Source organism: Osmerus eperlanus, chromosome 23 (genome assembly GCF_963692335.1).
Source record: "Osmerus eperlanus chromosome 23, fOsmEpe2.1, whole genome shotgun sequence".
Classification (NCBI taxonomy): Eukaryota; Metazoa; Chordata; class Actinopteri; order Osmeriformes; family Osmeridae; genus Osmerus; species Osmerus eperlanus.
The window spans coordinates 2,050,933-2,069,691 of record NC_085040.1 but is presented as its reverse complement, the minus strand read 5'-3'; the positions used below and the strand labels follow the sequence as shown (position 1 = coordinate 2,069,691).

The following is an 18,759-nucleotide window of genomic DNA, read 5'->3' as shown; positions in this document are numbered from 1 at the left end:
CTAGCTAGCTTTGTTTTTCGTGGTAGATATTGGCAATCTAGCTAGCTAGCGAAAAACATCGGATCTTTGACTGTGCAGTCTGGCATCAGATCAACGTGTCCTGTCTCTGGAGTGGGAAGCTAGCGAAATAGCCGCAGTGTTAGCTTGAAACTCCTAGCTCCTGTTGTTCTAGTCATCAGTCAGCAACCAGAACTGCCAGTGCCACCTGCGCACACAAGAAAAAAATACTTAACTGCAGAGGATGCTGTCAAAGTACGTCAAAGCCAAGAAAGCCTACGTGTCCGTGTGAAAACAATAGCAGTGAGCAACGGAGATGTGCATAAGGTAGACTTACTACTGTCTGTCTTAAGGGTTTAGTAAATAACTAAGACAGGCCGGAAAACACAACCTACGACTGAGAGATGATATGACAGCCTACTGAATCCGTATTCCGTGAAGAATAATATTGCACAAGTATCACAAGGCAATGATACCTTTACTAGGCTGCTCCTCCCAATTTATTAACACATTTGTATTATAAACGGACATATCTTTACTAGATCCACCTGTGTAAGTTCTTAAACGAATACAATTAATTTAACCAGTTACGACAGGGGAAATGAGAAATACTTCAAAAGTGAATAAGCTACCGAAGCTGTTTTGCTTGACTTGCCAGTCCAGTAACTCATACACCCATAACTGATTGATTGTCCATTACTGCTTGTGCGACGGGTGTTGGCTTTATTGCGCCGGTTATAAAAGACTACCCTAGTGTTACTGCACTGCAAGTCTTTCGCTGGCGGTAGCCCGGTAATATGAACATGGAGTCGACCGAAAAGTCTACATCAGACCTCATGGGTCGGTATGTGTCCACCGAACCGGGATACGAAGTACCAAAAGAAGGCTGGAGAATCTGCCTCGCACACGAATTCAAGGAAAAGAGGAAGCCATTCCAAGCTAAAGACGTGTCGCTGTCAAACCTCGTGGATCACATCGGACTGGGTATAAGGTAAGATCACTAATGCCGCGGAACCTGTAGCTGTTCAACCCATAGCTAGTCAACAGCAGAATGGAAGAGTCGAATCACAGGTGTCTGCCTTGTCGTTATAGCAGCATTTACTATTCTACTCTACAGGTTAGAGCAATGTGGTCCCCTAGGTGGATGGTGGATGACTGTTTAACACAGTGAGCAGGGCAATTATTCCCTCAATCCTATGCTGGGTGAGAAGCAGAACTGCATTCTGTAATGTTCTATTCACATACTGGGTAAATAAAAACAACGGCATTGCTCTGCCTGCCCCTTAGGAAAGGTCCATGCAAGACAGGTTCTCCTATAACTCTCATTTACCTCTGGTTTCCAATCTCAGTCCCATTGAACTAAGGAAATAAGAGACATGGTTAAGGTGGTGTCCCGCATAACATCTAACCTGTTCAGATTTGCCCGGTTCCTGACATCTGAAAAGGGTGTATGTGTGTCTGATATTAGGCTAAATTCATAAACTGCCTGTGCCAGGGCCTGAACCTCAAAGGGAATGCCTGTATCTAATCTCTACATCTGGAGAGGGGGTCATATCTTGATTCAGAAATGAAAGGCACACTGCAGTGAAAGGGATCGGTTACAGTCCCGATGACACTTGAAAAAAACTTGTGTGTGGTGGTGGTGGTGGGGGGCAGGAATCGTCCTTCATCGTTCCTATTATGCTCTCCAAGGGGAACCTCCAACCAGGTATTTGTGTTAAGACAGCAGATCAAGTCTGGTGAGTTTTCCAGCAGGGACATGGCATGTGCAGTTAAACCTGTCTCGCTTCTGGATCGGCATGAAGTATTGGGCTAGACTGGTACATAAATACCATGTAACCTCAACCTTCATTTGGAGGTTCTTTCAGTATTGCACCTCCAAATCATGACTTTACCTTACAGCTCTGGAAAAAAAAAATGGAGACCACGGCCCCTTTTTCTTTCATAAAAAAAAAAAAAAGTTGAGAAGGACAATTTTGAGTGAGAAACAGAAGGGCCAAGAGTCCAGTGCAAATGTTACCCTTCTATTCCTCACAAACAATTGTCCTTCTCAACTTTTTTTTTTTTAAATGAAAGAAAAAAAGTTCAGTGGTCTCTCAATTTTTTCCGGAGCTGTATTTGTGTGTTTGACAAAGGGTACACTTACACTGCCTATATCACACTACACCAGCAAAGAGTATAAAACAACGTGTAAAACATTTGGTTTCACATCGTGACACAATCTTTTTTCACATACATAGTTTACCCTACAGTACGAAATCAACCTTTCATGTCCTCAAACAAAGAAGGCTTTCCTAAGAGATAGAACTGAAGGTGTGGTGCTTACCATAGATATATATCTATGGTGCTTACTACCCTACCGGTCACCTTGACAACCATTAATCATTGACATGTGCCGTATGATAGTGTTTGTGTGCTGAGAATTGATTGGTTGTGCGGGGAGTGGGATATAGTTTAACCCTTGTGCTGCCTTCGGGTCACATGACCCAAAAGTTCATAACAAACCATCGTTGTGTTTAGCCAATGTTACCCAATACAAAAACAAATAAAATTAATTTTCATTTAACCTTTGCAATGTGGGCGGTCTGAGACAGCCCAACGGTTAAAAGAAAATGCTTCACTTTGTTTTTGTATGCAGTAAAGTTGTCGCAATACGACGGTGGGTCACAATGACTGATGGGATTAAGAATATAGTGGAAAAAGGCACCCCCCCCCCCCCCCCCCAAAAAAAAAAAGTTATGCCAAAACACAAAGTAAAAAGTTGAATCGATTTTCTGCAAAAGTGACTAATGTTTTCCCTCATGGCCTTTACTGTTCAGTGGAGTCCAGAGCAAGGTGCTTGTTTTACAGAGTTCCAACAGAGATCAATAGGTCCCATGTTTGTTTAACTGGTATGCCTTTGAACACCACAAGCCCTGTCTCTATTGATACTCCCATCCCATTCAGGGCCTGTTCAACACAACTCAATCCCATTGTCTGCTTCATGAGCTAACCTGGGACTGAGAACCCCAGTTGAGAACAGCGTGAAGCTATTTCCTACGTTTCAGATGGTATTTCTCCAAAGTACATTCAGTCATTTAGCAGACGCTCTTATCCAGAGAGAATGTCCCTGTAAGTACAGAGACATTCCCCCCGAGGCAAGTAGGTCATTTTTTTGCGGCCAGGGAATTGAACCGGCAACCTTCTGATTAATAGCCTGATTCCCTAACCGCTCAGCCAAGGACCCCCCAGAGGTCTACATAGTAAAAAGGTGTAGACTAGAACGCAGCTGAAACGGTAGTCTAGGAAGTAGAGAAGTCTTGGTGTATGGTAAAAGACGTGTTACGCAGATGTGGCGGTTGACTTATCCATTGTGTGGTGGTGCGAGTGTCTCTGTGAAGCAGTCTGAAACGCCTGCCTGTTAAAACCCTGGGCCCATGAAGTGCTTGGGTCCTTTTTCAACTCGGCCTGATCAATAATTCACAGTGCATCCCTAGGATGCCCCCGGAAACGCACCCAGATCAGCACACACATACACACTGACAGAAACGGGCACGGACACACAAACACAGACAAACACTCACAGACACACACACTCACAGACAGAAACAGGCACACACACACTCACACATACACACGGACAGAAACAGACACACACTCACACACACACCCACACACACATAACTGTCAGACCTTGGCAGGCCTCTGAGCTCAGGACAGACAATTCCCCCCTCTCTTTTCTGTCCATGTTAATCGCCTGCTATTTGGCCCTGCTTTTGGTTCAGAGGCCTGAAGGCAGAGAAACAGCTGTGCGTGCATTTAAACACACCACGGATTGAGACAGAAAGGGAAGCACAGAAAGGGAAGCACGGAAAGAGAGGAAAAGCAGGCGTCTCTTTCTCAATGCTGTTTATGGTGACAGTGGAGTTCCACGGAGAGTTGGATGGACACGTGAAATCCGTTACTTATCTGACGTCAGTCTCCCTATTGTTAGCTTCTCCGTACATCGTTATCTACGCTAAGATGTGTTGAAGGACAACTTCAAACACAGCACATTTCTTTGTGCGCCTGCAATGGCGTCTTGCCAGTCGACCGTGCAGGAATGTCCCATATTTTCTCCACCCCCACACCCCCCCAGAAGAAAGATGGAATCCTCTGATTTCAACAGTTTGTGTGTGTGCGTGCTTGAATTGAGTGTTTTTGGCGAATGTTTCAGGGTTGTGTGAGCTTGTTCTTCTTAAATATAAAGGCAAATTATGTCCAACCTGTTGAGACCTAGCTAACGTGTGTGTGCGCGTGTGTAGGTATCTGAAATGGTGGTACAAGAAGACACAGGTGGAGAAGAAGGCTCCCTTTATCGACATGTTCCGGGCACTTCCACTACGACAGATCTACGGTAAAGCCATAAATCAGAACCAGCCTCATGTTCTCTAACACATCTAATTGCTGGGCATCCACATCAACCAGCAAGGAAATATGAAGGTGGGATGTTCTGAGTGATGCTCCTTTCTCTGCAGGTGCTCCTCTGGGAGGGATAGGGGGAGGTACCATCACGAGAGGCTGGCGGGGGGAGTTCTGCAGGTGGCAGCTTAACCCTGGAATGTACCACTACAAAACTGTCATAGCTAACCAGGTACTCTTTACACAAATGACGTTGGAGTGGGAAAGCTTAAGTACGGAAACTGCTAGAAGTAATTTGTGATCCTCACCGTAGCCTCATTTTTTTTTCTTTTCTCCCCCAATCTGTTTTCCTGTTCTACATCCCATCCGTTCTTCCTCCTCTGTGGTCCCCAGTTCACCGTGTGCCTGCGTCGGGGCGGTCAGACCGTGTACCAGCAGGTGCTGTCTGTGGAACGCCCCCCTGTGCTACAGGGCTGGAACTGGGGCTACTGCGGAGAGTACGCCTTCTACCATGCCCTGTACCCCCGCGCCTGGACCGTCTACCACCTGCCGGGACAGAACGTCACCCTCACCTGCAGACAGGTGTCCCCTATCATCCCACATGACTACCAGGTGACCGGGACCCACGCGTTTTCATGTTATTTCCCAAACCAGCATGACTGGAACTGTCTGAAGAGTACTCATGGCACTTATTTTATTGTTTTTTTGCCTGTTTATCCTCCCTAACCTCCACCCACATCCACACACATCCACCCCTCTCAGGACTCCAGCCTCCCGGTGGCAGTGTTTGTGTGGGACGTAGAGAACAGGAATGACTACGCCCTCGACGTCTCCATCATGCTCACCTTAGTCAACGGGTCGGGCCACAAGGACGACAAGAGCGGGGGTCATTGGAATGAACCATTCCACCTGGAGAAGGAGGGGGAGGCGGTGTCCGGGGTCCTGCTGCACCACTGCACCGCGGTGAATCCCTACACCCTCTGCATGGCTGCCAGAGAGCAGGTACACACACAACATGACCTATGGTGCCCAGTAAAGACTGGATGTAAGTTCCTCAAACGCCGATCTTATTTCTGTGTGTTAGGGTTCAGCCTGATAAAGTATGATTGATTTATACGTTTGTGTGATATACATCAGCCCGACAGGGAGATCAGCCACCAGACAGCGTTCAGCCCAAAAGGAACCTGCAGCGGACTTTGGAGTGACCTCATCACCGATGGACGGCTTGATTCTCCTACTGGTCAGTACTCTCTGCCAATCAACCGCTGCCCGTGAATACTGTGGGCCAATTGGAAATCACATTTTTAATACCACATGTGATGTACTACCCCGAGAAACCATAATGTATTGGGGGTCATATGGCTGAGCGGTTAGGGAATCGGGCAACCAATCAGAAGGTTGCCGGTTCGATTCACGGCCGTGACAATTAACGTAGTGTCCCTGGGCAAGGCATTTCACCCTAATTGCCTCGGGGGGAATGTCCCTTACTGTAAGTCGCTCTGGATAAGAGCGTCTGCTAAATGACTAAATGTATTGAAGGTGCACTAATCAAAAAGTAGTAGAGGTTTGCGTCAACCAGCCTCCCAGGTACCTCTCCTGACACCTCTCTCCTTCCAGGCTCCAGTCCTCCCACCCCCAAGGGGGAGAAGTTGGCGTCCGCCCTGGCTGTGGGCTGCTCGGTGCCCGCTCAGGGCCACAACGCCCTGGAGTTCAGCCTGGCGTGGGACATGCCCACTGTCACCTTTGGCTCCCACGAGAGAAAACACGATAGGTACAGCAGTCTGCCTCTTTCCTTAGAGACAGATTTGAGTTCATCTTTTTCGATACTTTTGAGTCACAGAGAGGATAAGGCTTCTTTTTAGGTCAGCTCTGTATTGGAATATAAGCACTGTAGAGGCCATTGCCACACGACGTGGACTTGGTATTCAGTCTGGGTTTCTTGTGCCTTCTCCATGTTCATTTCCAACGTTTTGGGGATCCTCTTACCTCTCTCTCAGCTCCTCTTTCACCAGCTTCCTCTACTTCCTCATTCCAGTCCTTTTAAGCCCCGCAGCGCGCTGTGTCCCCCCCATGTCCTCTCATCCCTCTCTCCTCCTCTGTCCTCTCATCCCTCTCTCCCTCCCTGTCCTCTCAATCCCTCTCTCCTCGAGTTACTGAGCTGCGAGAAAGGATTCCTCTCATGCATATCTAGCTGTTGGCTCGATAAGGGACCCATGCAGTCAGAAGCTCAATGAAAGATGGTTATACATTGCCAACCTGGCACAAAGACTGTATACATTAGCAAGCATGTGCCAACATGCCCCATAAACACACACAAACACACACTCTACTGTTACACAGCCCCCTGGGTACCAGTAGAGTGTGTGTGTATGTGTTACACAGCCCCCTGGGTAACACACTCTCGTAACCGTCTTGTTTGCTGAAACCGATACGCACTCTTAACTGGAGCATTCCGTCTTCAGTGACATTAACCACAGAGCAAGCAGTCTAAAAGCAACCAGTTCCATGCACACACACACACCAAAACACTACACAACAGCAAATGTTTGCTACAGAGTCCCAGCAGCTCCCTCTTACAATGTGTGTGTACGTTTGTGTGTTATCTAGGCGGTACACCCGATTCTTTGGCACGAAAGGGGATGCAGCCCCCTCTCTCTGTCACCGTGCCCTGACGCGCTACAGGGACTGGGAGAGGAACATCGAGGCGTGGCAGACACCCATCCTGCAGGACAGGTGAGCACACAACCCTCTATCTACACAGACCGTCAGCTTCTATGGGTAGTGTCGTATGTACAGTGCTCATGTCATACAGTTAGGTCCATAAGTATTTGGACATTGACACAATTTTCATCATTTTGGCTCTGTATACCACCACAATGGATTTGAAATGAAACAATCAAGATGTGCTTTAAGTGCAGACTTTCAGCTTTAATTTCAGGGTATTTACATCCAAATCAGGTGAACGGTGTAGGAATTACAACACATTTTATATGTGGCCCCCCCCTTTTTAAGGGACCAAAAGTAATTGGACAATTGGCTGCTCAGCTGTTCAATGGCCAGGTGTATGTTATTCCCTCATAAAGGGAGTTTGTTATTTCATTGACAAGGAGCAGATAAAAGGTCTAGAGTATGGTATTTGTGTTTGGAATCTGTTGCTGTCAACTCTCAATATGAAGTCCAAAGAGCTGTCACCATCAGTGAAGCAAGCCATCGTTAGGCTGAAAAATCAAAACAAACCTATCAGAGAGATAGCAAAAACATTAGGTGTGGCCAAATCAACTGTTTGGTACATTCTTAAAAAGAAAGAACGCTATGAGCTGCATAGCAGGGTGGAAGTTTACTTGACTTTGGGTCAATATTACATACGTTTATCATTCTGAGAATCCACCCCGTGCTATTCCCATGACGCTCAAATGTCACAAAATCCTGTTCCCCTGGACTAACGTTGTTTGACGCACATAACTGTAATCATCCCCAATGTGTGTGTTTATGATGTGCGTGTGTGTTTATGACATGTATGTGTGTGTGACAGTACCCTCCCTTCCTGGTACAAGTCGGCCCTGTTTAACGAGCTCTACTTCGTGGCGGATGGGGGCACAGTGTGGACGGAGCTGGCGGAGGACAGTGACGTGAGCGGGGGGCTTCGTAGCGAGGACGGGGGCCTCCCGGCACAGCCGGATGTCATCAAGGAGTACGGACGCTTCGCCTACCTGGAGGGTGAGCTACGATGATGCCATAAACGACCCTTACACAGGAATATAGCCAGGACTGGGAGAGGGTTTGTGTGCTGTCTGGGTGGGTGTGTTTTGTGCTTGGGAGGGGCTGCTTGCACGATTTAACACTTGAAGGTCTGTGTGTACGGTGGGAGTGAAGATGATAAATGACCCTGCTCTCCCGCTCCCCCCCCCCCCCCAAGGTCACGAGTACAGGATGTACAACACATACGACGTGCACTTCTACGCTTCCTTTGCACTTATCATGCTTTGGCCCAAACTGGCCCTGAGCCTGCAGTATGACATTGGTGAGTAGGCGGCTTATCTCAGTATTTAGACTGCTTTTTAGACTTGCATTGTGTGTGTGAGTATGCTCAAAAACTGATTGTGTTTGTATGTGTGCAAGGGAAATATATTGTGTTTGTATATTGTGTGTGTATACACACACAGTCCCTTGTTAAAGAAGAATGTCGTTTTTGAATAGATGTTCAAGTAAGATGTTCTGATAACTATTTGCCGTTTCATCCAGCTGGCAGCGTGGTCCAGCATGACCCAACAGAGAGGTTACAGTTGATGAGTGGGCGCTATTCTGCCGTCAAGACGAGAAACGTGGTCCCTCACGACATCGGAGACCCAGGTTGGACAACCCCACATCCCCCCCACCCTCCTCCACATCCACCCTCACCCTCTCTCACATGCACAAAAACACTGTCAACTATGCCGGTCGGATTCTTTCATCTTACAATGCTTCTTCAGTTAGGTTTAATCCTTCTAGAACCGTGGTTCCCAACCCTGGTCCTCAGGGAACACCTGTCCTGCATGTTTTAGATATTTCCCTGCGCCAACACACCTGATTTAATGTGTTTAATTCAAATTAATGGGTCGTTATCCAGCTCTGCAGAAGCCTGCTTATGACCATTCATTTGAATGTCTAGAACCACTGTTCTAGACAGTCCCCTAGGTCCATTCCATAGCTGAACTATTACTAATAGTTTTAACGTGCGCCCACCGCCCTCTCCCCTAGATGACGAGCCGTGGGTGCGCGTCAACGCCTATCTGATCCACGACACGGCCGATTGGAAGGACCTGAACCTGAAGTTCGTCCTACACGTCTACAGAGACTACCATCTCACCCAGGACTCCCAGTACCTCCAAGACATGTGGCCCATCTGCCAGGTACGATGTGTGCACAAATATTTTTTATTTTATATTAGGCAGCCGTTATTTACATGTTTGTGTCAACATCTAAAACAAGGGAGATCTGTGCAAGATTACTATAATATGGAGTTTTTTTTTTACCACGGTTTGTATGACATTGGCTTTCTGAGTATTTATTTATTTTTTATTTATTTTTTCTCCTGTTGAGTTTTTTGGGAGTTTTTCCTTGTCTTCCTTGAGGGTTTAGGTTGGTTGAGGGGCAGTTCTATGGGCATATGTGAAGCCCTCTGTGACATGCTTGCGTGTAAAAAGGGCTATACAAATACATTTGATTTGATTTGAATTGAGTACTTCATTTATGTACAATTACTCTTTTTGGATTGGTCCCTTAGGCAGTGATGGAATCAGAGATGAAATTTGACGAGGATGGGGATGGGCTGATTGAGAACTCGGGCTATGCGGACCAGACCTACGATGGTTGGACTGTTACTGGACCCAGGTAACAGAGAGAGAGCGAGAGAGACAGACACGCATGTAAATTACTTACACTGTAAACCGTTTGGTTCTTTTGGATATACATCGGTTGAACCCTGTTCACACGCTACAAAACCTTCAAGCCTGCCATGAATGTACAGTAGGATGGATAATTCATGCGCAGTCAGAGAGGGGAACAAAGAGGCGTAATGTGGTTAGGAAATAAAACACCAATGAATAGTTTGACCTGACATCCTGTCCCGTGACGAAAGCGAGAATAAAGAACGGTATTTTAAGCTGCTTCCTTAGCTGTCTCCTGGGAGTGTAGTGACTGTGTTCAAAGGCTGTAGCCTCATAAACAGATGCAGGACGTGCGTGCATGGTAAATCAAATTTCTTAATGTTAAATAGATTCCGCTGAGCCCCCCCCCCCCCCCACCGGGGGGCTTGGACGTGTAGCTATAAACAAGTTATGAATAGCAGTCTTCTGGTTTGTAACTGCTTCAGTTACCTAATTTTCAAAGGGTACTGTTGTGTGTTTGGTCACATTGCGGTATCCTGTTTGTGGTTGGATGTGCCTGATAAACATGTGAAAGTTGTGATATTATGGTTCAGGGATTCACTTCTGTCCTTGACGTGTGTGGTTGCGTTTCAGCGCGTACTGTGGGGGCCTGTGGCTGGCGGCGGTGTGTGTGATGTGCAAGATGGCCAGGCTGGTGGACGACGAGGCAGCCTTCCTGCGCTACAGAGACATCCTGGACCGGGGCAGTGCAGCCTACGACAAGCTGCTCTGGAATGGTGTGTGAAGCAGTGCTGTGTTGTGGAAAGCAGCACTGTGTATAGTACATTTTTGGGATTACAAGCAGCGGTTTGGGAATCGGGCTATTAATCAGAAGGTTGACGGTTCGATTCCCGGCCGTGCAGAATGATGTTGTGTCCTTGGGCAAGGCACTTCACTCTACTTGTCTCGGGGGAATGTCCCTGTTCTTACTGTGAGTCGCTCTGGATAAGAGTGTCTGCTAAAAGACTAAATGTAATGTAATGCCACGTCAAACGCTCCCTCACTGAGCCAAATACCCATCCTCGACTTAATGCACAGGTACAATATCTCCTGCTCTCTGTAGGCAAGTACTATAACTACGACAGTGGCGGCCGTGACCTGTCCAACAGTGTGATGTCTGACCAGTGTGCCGGCCAGTGGTTCCTGGGAGCATCAGGAATGGGAGACGGAGAATACCAGGTCAGAGAAACCACACAACCAAGACTCTCAGAGCCAAAGTTGACAACGTTTGACAAAGTAGAACTGTTGTACACACAGCTGCGACACGCAACATTGTTTCCCGTTTTGAATCATTTGTGTCTATGCCGTTTGCTTATAACCGTGTTTGATGCAAGGCTGTAACAACCCTATTTTTTCCCTTTGGGATGGATATGTACATATTGACTATACATCTAAATAATCTCTCTCTCTCTCTGTCTTTCCTCAGGCATTTCCAAAGGAGAAGATCCGCGCGGCGCTCAAGTCTGTGTTTGATCTGAACGTGATGAGTTTCGCGGGGGGGCAGATGGGCGCAGTCAACGGTATGAGGCCTGATGGCGTTCCAGACCGCTCCAGCGTCCAATCAGATGAAGTCTGGGTGGGGGTGGTCTACGGACTGGCGGCCACTATGATCCAGGAGGTGAGTGTGTGTGTGTGTGAGATAGTACTACCTACAGTTTGCGTGAGTGTGTGTTTGCCTTTGTGTGTGTCTGCCTGTGTGGGTTCCTGTGTGAGGGTGTGTTCCTGTCCTTGTGCCTGTGTGTCAACACCCTATTTTTGTCCAGAGTTGATCAATCTTTCTCAACCCAACACTGAAGGGCAAACACTGCCGTTGTTATCAGTTGCACTGATTCAAACAGCAAAGATGGTTTACAAGCACCGACAATAAACTTCCCATTGGCTGCAAGCTTGGGAACACAACCCGCATTTGTCGTGTGTTCCCTGTCTCACCTGTGTGGACGTGTGTTTGTCCTGCAGGGCATGCTGGAGGAGGGTCTTCACACTGCGGAGGGGTGCTACAGGACTGTGTGGGAGAGGCTGGGCATGGCCTTCCAGACCCCCGAGGCTTACTGTGAGAAGGGCATCTACCGCTCTCTGGGCTACATGAGGCCTCTTAGCATCTGGGGCATGCAGTTAGCACTGGAGTCCTCGAGACGGAACCGGAACAACGGGGACTGTTCCGGAACACAGCCAGAGGGACAGAGTCATGACTGATAGAACTGAGATTGTGTGGCTGGGAAAGTCGCAACAGTTACCATGGTCTAACCCTGGGACGGTGAAACTCTAATCTTTTGCCTCTGTGAAAGTGACCTCATTTAAAGGTGACCTTGTTCTTCTGCAGAATCAATGCAGAACCTTGTCCTACATACACACCTGCTCACACCCACACACAAACTATTTTACATTCTTAGGCACACTTTACACACAAACATTGTCACGCTTGTGTGCGAACGACGATCATTTTGTCACTGTTGCAACTACCTGAGTTCTATATTACATTTAGTCCTAGTTTTAATGTGTGTTTTATTTCCAGTTTATTACAGTTCAGTGATTGTCACTGCTGCTTTTCATGACCGATGTGACTGAGTTATCCAGTCTACAGTGTCTGACTTGGACTACAAAAACTTGAATGAAGTTTGTTGATATTAAGAGTTTCTTCTCTGTTTTGTATGTTTTGAATGCTTTATGAAGTGATGTCAAATTAAATGTTAGATATTTTTATTCCCCCCCTCTTCCCAGCATTATTAGTGCACCATAGCACCTTTGCCTGTATTAATAGCAAAGTAGCAGCAGCATTTATTGTGTTTTATAAAATTCGATACTGTTCATGACAATGGAGACAACCAAATATAATGGAGACAATAAAATAATTAATTTGACCATTTTGTGTGCATTCATTGGTGGTGGGGTAAAACTTTTTTTTTTTATACAAGTGCAAATACAACACTTCAGATTACGATTTTACAATCTTTTGGCAAGTAATCCTACTCCATAGCTTTGGGTGAGACACGGCTGCTACAGCCATGTCAGTTAATCATAAAAAATGGTAATCCGATATCTTTTTTGCTTAGGAAATTTGAAAACAGCACTTAGCATTTAATAGTGTATTTGTGGACATGATTTTATTGCGTTTTCAAGTGGCCTAATTACCAGCTGCCCGGCTAGCTCAGTCGGTAGAGCATGAGACTCTTAATCTCAGGGTCGTGGGTTCGAGCCCCACGTTGGGCGCATAGTTTTTGAACTGCGTTGATTCATTTGCTTGTAACAAGGTTGCTAACTTAAAACTGTGTTTTGGATCATATTAACTGCTGTTTCAATTATTTTTTACAAATTATAATTAATTTTACATAAATACTGGTGTTAGTGCTAGTACAATAACTATTAATTTTTCTTGGCTTGAACCTCAATTTTATATTTTTTTACATATAATTTTCTGCATTTCAGAGTACTGAAATCAGAAAGTGTACAGCCATGCATTTCAAAAAAATATCGCCCAACGTGGGGCTCGAACCCACGACCCTGAGATTAAGAGTCTCATGCTCTACCGACTGAGCTAGCCGGGCTACGTCACAGTCTATAAAGCAATTTAATTGGTCCAACAGGTGAACCCTCCCCCTTCCACACATCCACATTTCCCATTGCAGTATGGGAAAAAAACCCAAGACTTCTACCCGACGCCACAACGTCTCTGTGGCGCAATCGGTTAGCGCGTTCGGCTGTTAACCGAAAGGTTGGTGGTTCGAGTCCACCCAGGGACGATTAGTTTTTTTGTCGGTGGAAATATCTTTTTGAAACTCAAAGCTAACTGATGGAACAACGGATCTTGCTGGCGAGTCCAGTAGTAAGGTCTCTCTAGATTGCTAGATACAGACCGTGAGCTAATTAGTCTAGTTATTAGAACAATTTTCATTGTAATTCATGTATTTTCCCGCATGCACCATTCCCTCCTCCTACCTTCTGTTAGTGTTATCGTAATATATTATTAACAGACTGCTGTAGATACGAATAATACGAGCATTCACTTAGATACAGTCAGATTTGCTGGCTACTGCAACATGACATGATCAAGCAAGCTACTGTATCGTCCGTTTAAGCCGATTAGTAGTAACAAGACGAGCAACCAATCTATATACAGTCTGTGAGTTTAGCCGACTACTGTGCAGATACAATAACGTGAGCTAGTAAACTAGATACAGTGTGTAACGTAAAATATTAAATATGAGCCGACTTCTGTAGTTCAGACTACGTGAGGTACAGTACAGTAACAAACTTTAGAAAATGTTTGCTAAAAATGTAGGTAAAAATACGGTTGTTTTCTACATCCTAATACATACACTTTGACATCTCCAGACAACATTGGTAGAGTAGCTGGCAGTAAAACAATAAGATTTACTTGTTTTTTCCGCTCGATATGTATCATTATCATTTCTTTTATGGGAGTCGCATACGTAATAGTAAAAGACCTACCAGAGGCCGTCAGAATATTACATCCGTAGTGGTTTGGCACTACCATAGAGAATGAATGGGAAACGTTTTAGGGATTTTACCCTACCCAGAATTCCTTGCAGTATGCGTTGGTGGTATAGTGGTGAGCATAGCTGCCTTCCAAGCAGTTGACCCGGGTTCGATTCCCGGCCAACGCAAACATCTTTTACAAAAGATATATTACAATTAAATATAATCTGCTAAACATGTTCATTAATGATTTAGCTAGCTAGCTTAAGATCTATCTAGATCTGAGGATATCTTACCTTTGATTGCAGAGATGTGTACTGTAGTTCTTTTTAAAAAATCTGATCTGAGACGGTTCTCGCAATCGCATAAGAAAAAGGCAAAACAGCGGCCCCCAAATCTCTATAGTGGCCACAAATGGTAGTATTCGGTAAGGTTAAGGCCGAATCCCAATACTGTCTTACCACTACCCCTTACCCTTAGCTTACCCCTAGCCCTTGTCCCTCAAAACTGAGGGGTAAGGGCTACATAGCCCTATGAAATGAGACACCACTTGGTTACGGTTACGTATATCGATGTCTCCAAAGCAAGTAGTGTTATGCACTGATATCAAATGAAATTAGCTGCTAATGGAATTTAGTTAAAACTTTAGACATGCATGAAGTCCATTCAAGGCTAATCAGAGAAATGCGGAACTGTTGTGCAAATCAGCAATGTAACTTAGCGTAGCAAACTAGCGATAAAAAAAAAAATTCAATTAAGAACGTGGTTGCAAATACATATGTACAGGACTGTGTATTTGAAAAAATTCTGATTGCAACATCCGGGATAGGGTCCAACTGCTTGCCTCAGACCGGAACCTCTCTCCTCAGACCCCAGGCTCTGAATGGATGACTGATGTGCATGTATGCATGAATGACTGCTTGCAGGACATCTGGATGAGAGGGGCCTGAGGAGAGAAATCTCCAGTTGGACCCATCTCAGAGAACTGAGATGGTTCGATTGCATTCAGGCTTGATTGCCTTACCTATCCTTGCTATCCCGGATGTTGCAATCATAATTCATTTTGTTTTGTTTTTTTACTATTGATGTTATTGGTAATAGTGTGCATATTATGAAAGTAAAAAGATATTAAGCGTAATATTATTTGGACAAAATTGTCAGGGCAGGGCCATATAACTGTCAGCGATCCAATTCTACAGCCCCCCTATACAGTTCCACTGTAGCATATACAGTTCTGGAAACTGCACCTTTTTCTTTCATTTTCTAAAACGTGAGAAGGACAATTTTGAGTGAGGAACAGAAAAGTTAAATTTGCACAGGCCTCTAAATTCCACCCTTCTGTTTCTCACTCAAAATTGTCCTTCTCAACTTTTCTACATTTTTTCCAGAGCTCTACACGTTTGATTGTGTTTACAGTGTAAATGAAAAACTTCGTCCCTGGGTGGACTCGAACCACCAACCTTTCGGTTAACAGCCGAACGCGCTAACCGATTGCGCCACAGAGACAGGGATGCCCACTCCTCCAGTGGTAGGGTCTTTCTTTTTCACTCTACTACAGGCATCGATCATTTGAAAGACCTGGATTGTCGACATATACAGACACATAAAAAGAACGAGTTGCTTCAACAAAGGGTCAAAAAGCTAGGTGGTCAAATGTTTCATGTGTACGCTAATAGTTCCAAACAAAATCAGCAATTATCTCACCTGGTCTGTTCACAGGGACAAGGTGGTCAAAGCGGCCCAGAAACGCCTCTTCTTCCTGAGGAGACTGAAGAAGTTTGGCATGGACTCAAGTCATCCTCACTAACTTCTACAGATACACTATAAAGAGCATACTGACTGGTTCACAGTGTGGTATGGGAGCTGCACAGACAGGGACCACAAGGCCCTACGTAGTGTGGTCAGGTCTGCTGAGTTCATCATTGTCAGGAAGCTCCCAGCCCTACAGGACACCTACCACACACGATGCCTCAGGGAAGCTGGCAGGATTCTAAGAGACTGTTACCACCCATCCTTCAGTCTTTTTACCCTGTTGTCTTCTGGCAGGCGATATCGAAGCATTTGGTCTCGCACACGCAGACTGGAGAACAGTTTCTTTCCAAGGGCCATCAGGCTTCTGAAAGGACATTGATATGGACATTGATGCACTCTCGACACTTTCTCACTAGCCACTTTACACACTGTCACTTTCAGCTACTGGTAGCACTATCAGCAAAAATTGCACTTATTGTATCCCACTTGTCTTAAGGTTAATATAGGTTTATATGGTTAGTATTTGATTATTATGTGTATTAGAGGTTTAGTATACTACATTGTATATTATTTTGTATATTTAGGAGATTTATTATATTTTAGCCTATCATGGATGTTCTGAGTATGTATGTTATGCCAGGTTGCTTTGCGTTGTATTGTCCTAAGAATTACAGTGCCCAGTCTGGTTGTGTGTTGTTCTGTGTACCTGACAATAAAAGACTGTATAACTGGATTCATGAAAAACTCTCGTCCCTGGGTGGACTCGAACCACCAACCTTTCGGTTAACAGCCGAACGCGCTAACCGATCATGGATGTTCTGAGTATGTATGTTATGCCAGGTTGCTTTGCGTTGTATTGTCCTAAGAATTACAGTGCCCAGTCTGGTTGTGTGTTGTTCTGTGTACCTGACAATAAAAGACTGTATAACTGGATTCATGAAAAACTCTCGTCCCTGGGTGGACTCGAACCACCAACCTTTCGGTTAACAGCCGAACGCGCTAACCGATTGCGCCACAGAGACAGGGATGCATCCTCCCTCATTGGTAGGGACTTTCTCTCTATCACAAGTATCATTTTAAAGACTTGAATTGTCTACATATCCAGACACATACAAAGAAAGAGTTGCTTCAACAAAGGGTCAGAATGCTAGTTGGTCATATGGTTACAGTGTATGATAATAGTTCCAAACAAAGCCAAACAGGAGATTAAAATGAATAGGAAAACTAGCTGAAAAGATTGCAGAGCTCCAGAAAAATGTAATGTTCTGTAACTACTGAACTAAATATTGAATGTATAACTGGATTCATTAAAAGCTCTCGTCCCTGGGTGGACTCGAACCACCAACCTTTCGGTTAACAGCCGAACGCGCTAACCGATTGCGCCACAGAGACATGGATGCACAAGACTTCAGTGGTAGGGACTTTCTTTTTCACTCTACTACAGGCATCGATCATTTTAAAGACCTGCATTGTTAACATATCCAGACACATAAAAAGAACGAGTTGCTTCAACAAAGGGTCAGAACAACGCTAGATGGTCATGTGGTTCATGTGTACGCACATTAGTTCCAAACAAAGCCAAACAGGAAAACTAGCTAAAAAGATTGCAGAGCTCCACAAAAATATTTTTTTCTTTAACTACTGAACTAAATATTGGATGTATAACTGCATTCATAAAAAACTTTCGTCCCTGGGTGGACTCGAACCACCAACCTTTCGGTTAACAGCCGAACGCGCTAACCGATTGCGCCACAGAGACTTGCTGTGAATTCCAAAAGGGAATGTGTTTTTGAATCTTGATGTCTAGCCCCACATATTTTGAATCTGTAAAACTTATACATTGACTAACTCCATATTATCACCATCTATTACACTTAGAAATCAGAGGTTAGTTGGAGGTTGGATGGTTTGAGGTATTGCTATAAGAAAGATTAACTAACTAACTGCACCACAGACAATTTTATATACTAAAGAGAGGGGGGGCGTGGGTTACATCAGAGGCTAAATTTAGTTCCTTAAATTAAATCTGAAATATACGGAATACTACTTTTCTTTGAAGGAAACTTTTACGTCACACACACACACATAGGGTAGATGTTTAGATATGCCCCCATATAATGGGTCATATGGTCTCTGTGGCGCAATCGGTTAGCGCGTTCGGCTGTTAACCGAAAGGTTGGTGGTTCGAGTCCACCCAGGGACGCATCTCCTTTTCCTTTTGACAAATATTATTGTTTACTATTCAATTCATAGCCTGTGACAACGTTCACTAAAGCTTCAAACAGCCCTGACAACATTAAACAGATCAACACAGAGACTATAGAGCAGACTGAGAGAAGAAAGCTACAAACAACAGATGCAGGAGGATCTGGTGAGGGGAGTTTGACACTGGGTGGGGGAGGGGAGGATAACAAGCGTTGCCTCAGGCATTAGTCACTCAGTAAAAACTCTCGGTGGCAATTCATCTCTTTTAGCTTATTTAATGTAAAGGAATGGCTAGCCCTTCACTTAGGAACATTGTCTATCTAAATTGTATTACTAAGCCTTTCCTTAATTGCTTACAGTAAAAATAAAAATACAAAAAATAAAAAAGATCGCGCCCCCCAACCAACCACAATGAAAATCTTTACATCCCTGGGTGGGCTTGATTCACCAGTCTTTGGTCAACAGCAAGACATGCCAATGTACCACTCACACAGACAACAGCACAAGGCATTCAATTCCAAAGCTTTGTCAAAGAAACGTTGGTGTTGGGGGAGGAGCCGAGACAGTTGCCTGTGTGAAAGCCCCA

The 18,759-nt window shown here is 45.0% G+C and overlaps 1 protein-coding gene and 9 non-coding genes across 10 annotated transcripts; 5 read left to right on the top strand and 5 right to left on the bottom strand.

The window, feature by feature from the left end:
* The first annotated feature begins 306 nt into the window (after positions 1-306).
* Positions 307-12,640, top strand: gba2 (glucosidase, beta (bile acid) 2). The gene is made up of 17 exons (XM_062449397.1): positions 307-988; positions 4,281-4,372; positions 4,494-4,609; positions 4,771-4,989; positions 5,140-5,379; positions 5,515-5,617; positions 5,995-6,148; positions 6,985-7,110; positions 7,910-8,094; positions 8,294-8,398; positions 8,620-8,727; positions 9,115-9,266; positions 9,641-9,747; positions 10,377-10,519; positions 10,846-10,961; positions 11,209-11,400; positions 11,739-12,640. Exons 1-17 carry the CDS (start codon positions 795-797, stop codon positions 11,973-11,975), a joined length of 2,589 nt encoding a protein of 862 aa, XP_062305381.1. The 5' UTR covers positions 307-794; the 3' UTR covers positions 11,976-12,640.
* A 276-nt stretch (positions 12,641-12,916) lies between these two features.
* Positions 12,917-12,989, top strand: trnak-cuu (transfer RNA lysine (anticodon CUU)). Its single transcript has one exon. It is a non-coding gene; the product is annotated as a tRNA-Lys (tRNA).
* Positions 12,990-13,251: 262 nt separating this feature from the next.
* trnak-cuu (transfer RNA lysine (anticodon CUU)) lies at positions 13,252-13,324 on the bottom strand. The gene has a single exon. It is a non-coding gene; the product is annotated as a tRNA-Lys (tRNA).
* A 121-nt stretch (positions 13,325-13,445) lies between these two features.
* Positions 13,446-13,519, top strand: trnan-guu (transfer RNA asparagine (anticodon GUU)). The gene has a single exon. It is a non-coding gene; the product is annotated as a tRNA-Asn (tRNA).
* Positions 13,520-14,332: 813 nt separating this feature from the next.
* On the top strand, positions 14,333-14,404 carry trnag-ucc (transfer RNA glycine (anticodon UCC)). Its single transcript has one exon. It is a non-coding gene; the product is annotated as a tRNA-Gly (tRNA).
* A 1,244-nt stretch (positions 14,405-15,648) lies between these two features.
* Positions 15,649-15,722, bottom strand: trnan-guu (transfer RNA asparagine (anticodon GUU)). The gene has a single exon. It is a non-coding gene; the product is annotated as a tRNA-Asn (tRNA).
* Positions 15,723-16,916: 1,194 nt separating this feature from the next.
* trnan-guu (transfer RNA asparagine (anticodon GUU)) lies at positions 16,917-16,990 on the bottom strand. Its single transcript has one exon. It is a non-coding gene; the product is annotated as a tRNA-Asn (tRNA).
* Positions 16,991-17,286: 296 nt separating this feature from the next.
* Positions 17,287-17,360, bottom strand: trnan-guu (transfer RNA asparagine (anticodon GUU)). Its single transcript has one exon. It is a non-coding gene; the product is annotated as a tRNA-Asn (tRNA).
* A 293-nt stretch (positions 17,361-17,653) lies between these two features.
* On the bottom strand, positions 17,654-17,727 carry trnan-guu (transfer RNA asparagine (anticodon GUU)). Its single transcript has one exon. It is a non-coding gene; the product is annotated as a tRNA-Asn (tRNA).
* A 370-nt stretch (positions 17,728-18,097) lies between these two features.
* On the top strand, positions 18,098-18,171 carry trnan-guu (transfer RNA asparagine (anticodon GUU)). The gene has a single exon. It is a non-coding gene; the product is annotated as a tRNA-Asn (tRNA).
* The last annotated feature ends 588 nt before the right edge of the window (positions 18,172-18,759 follow it).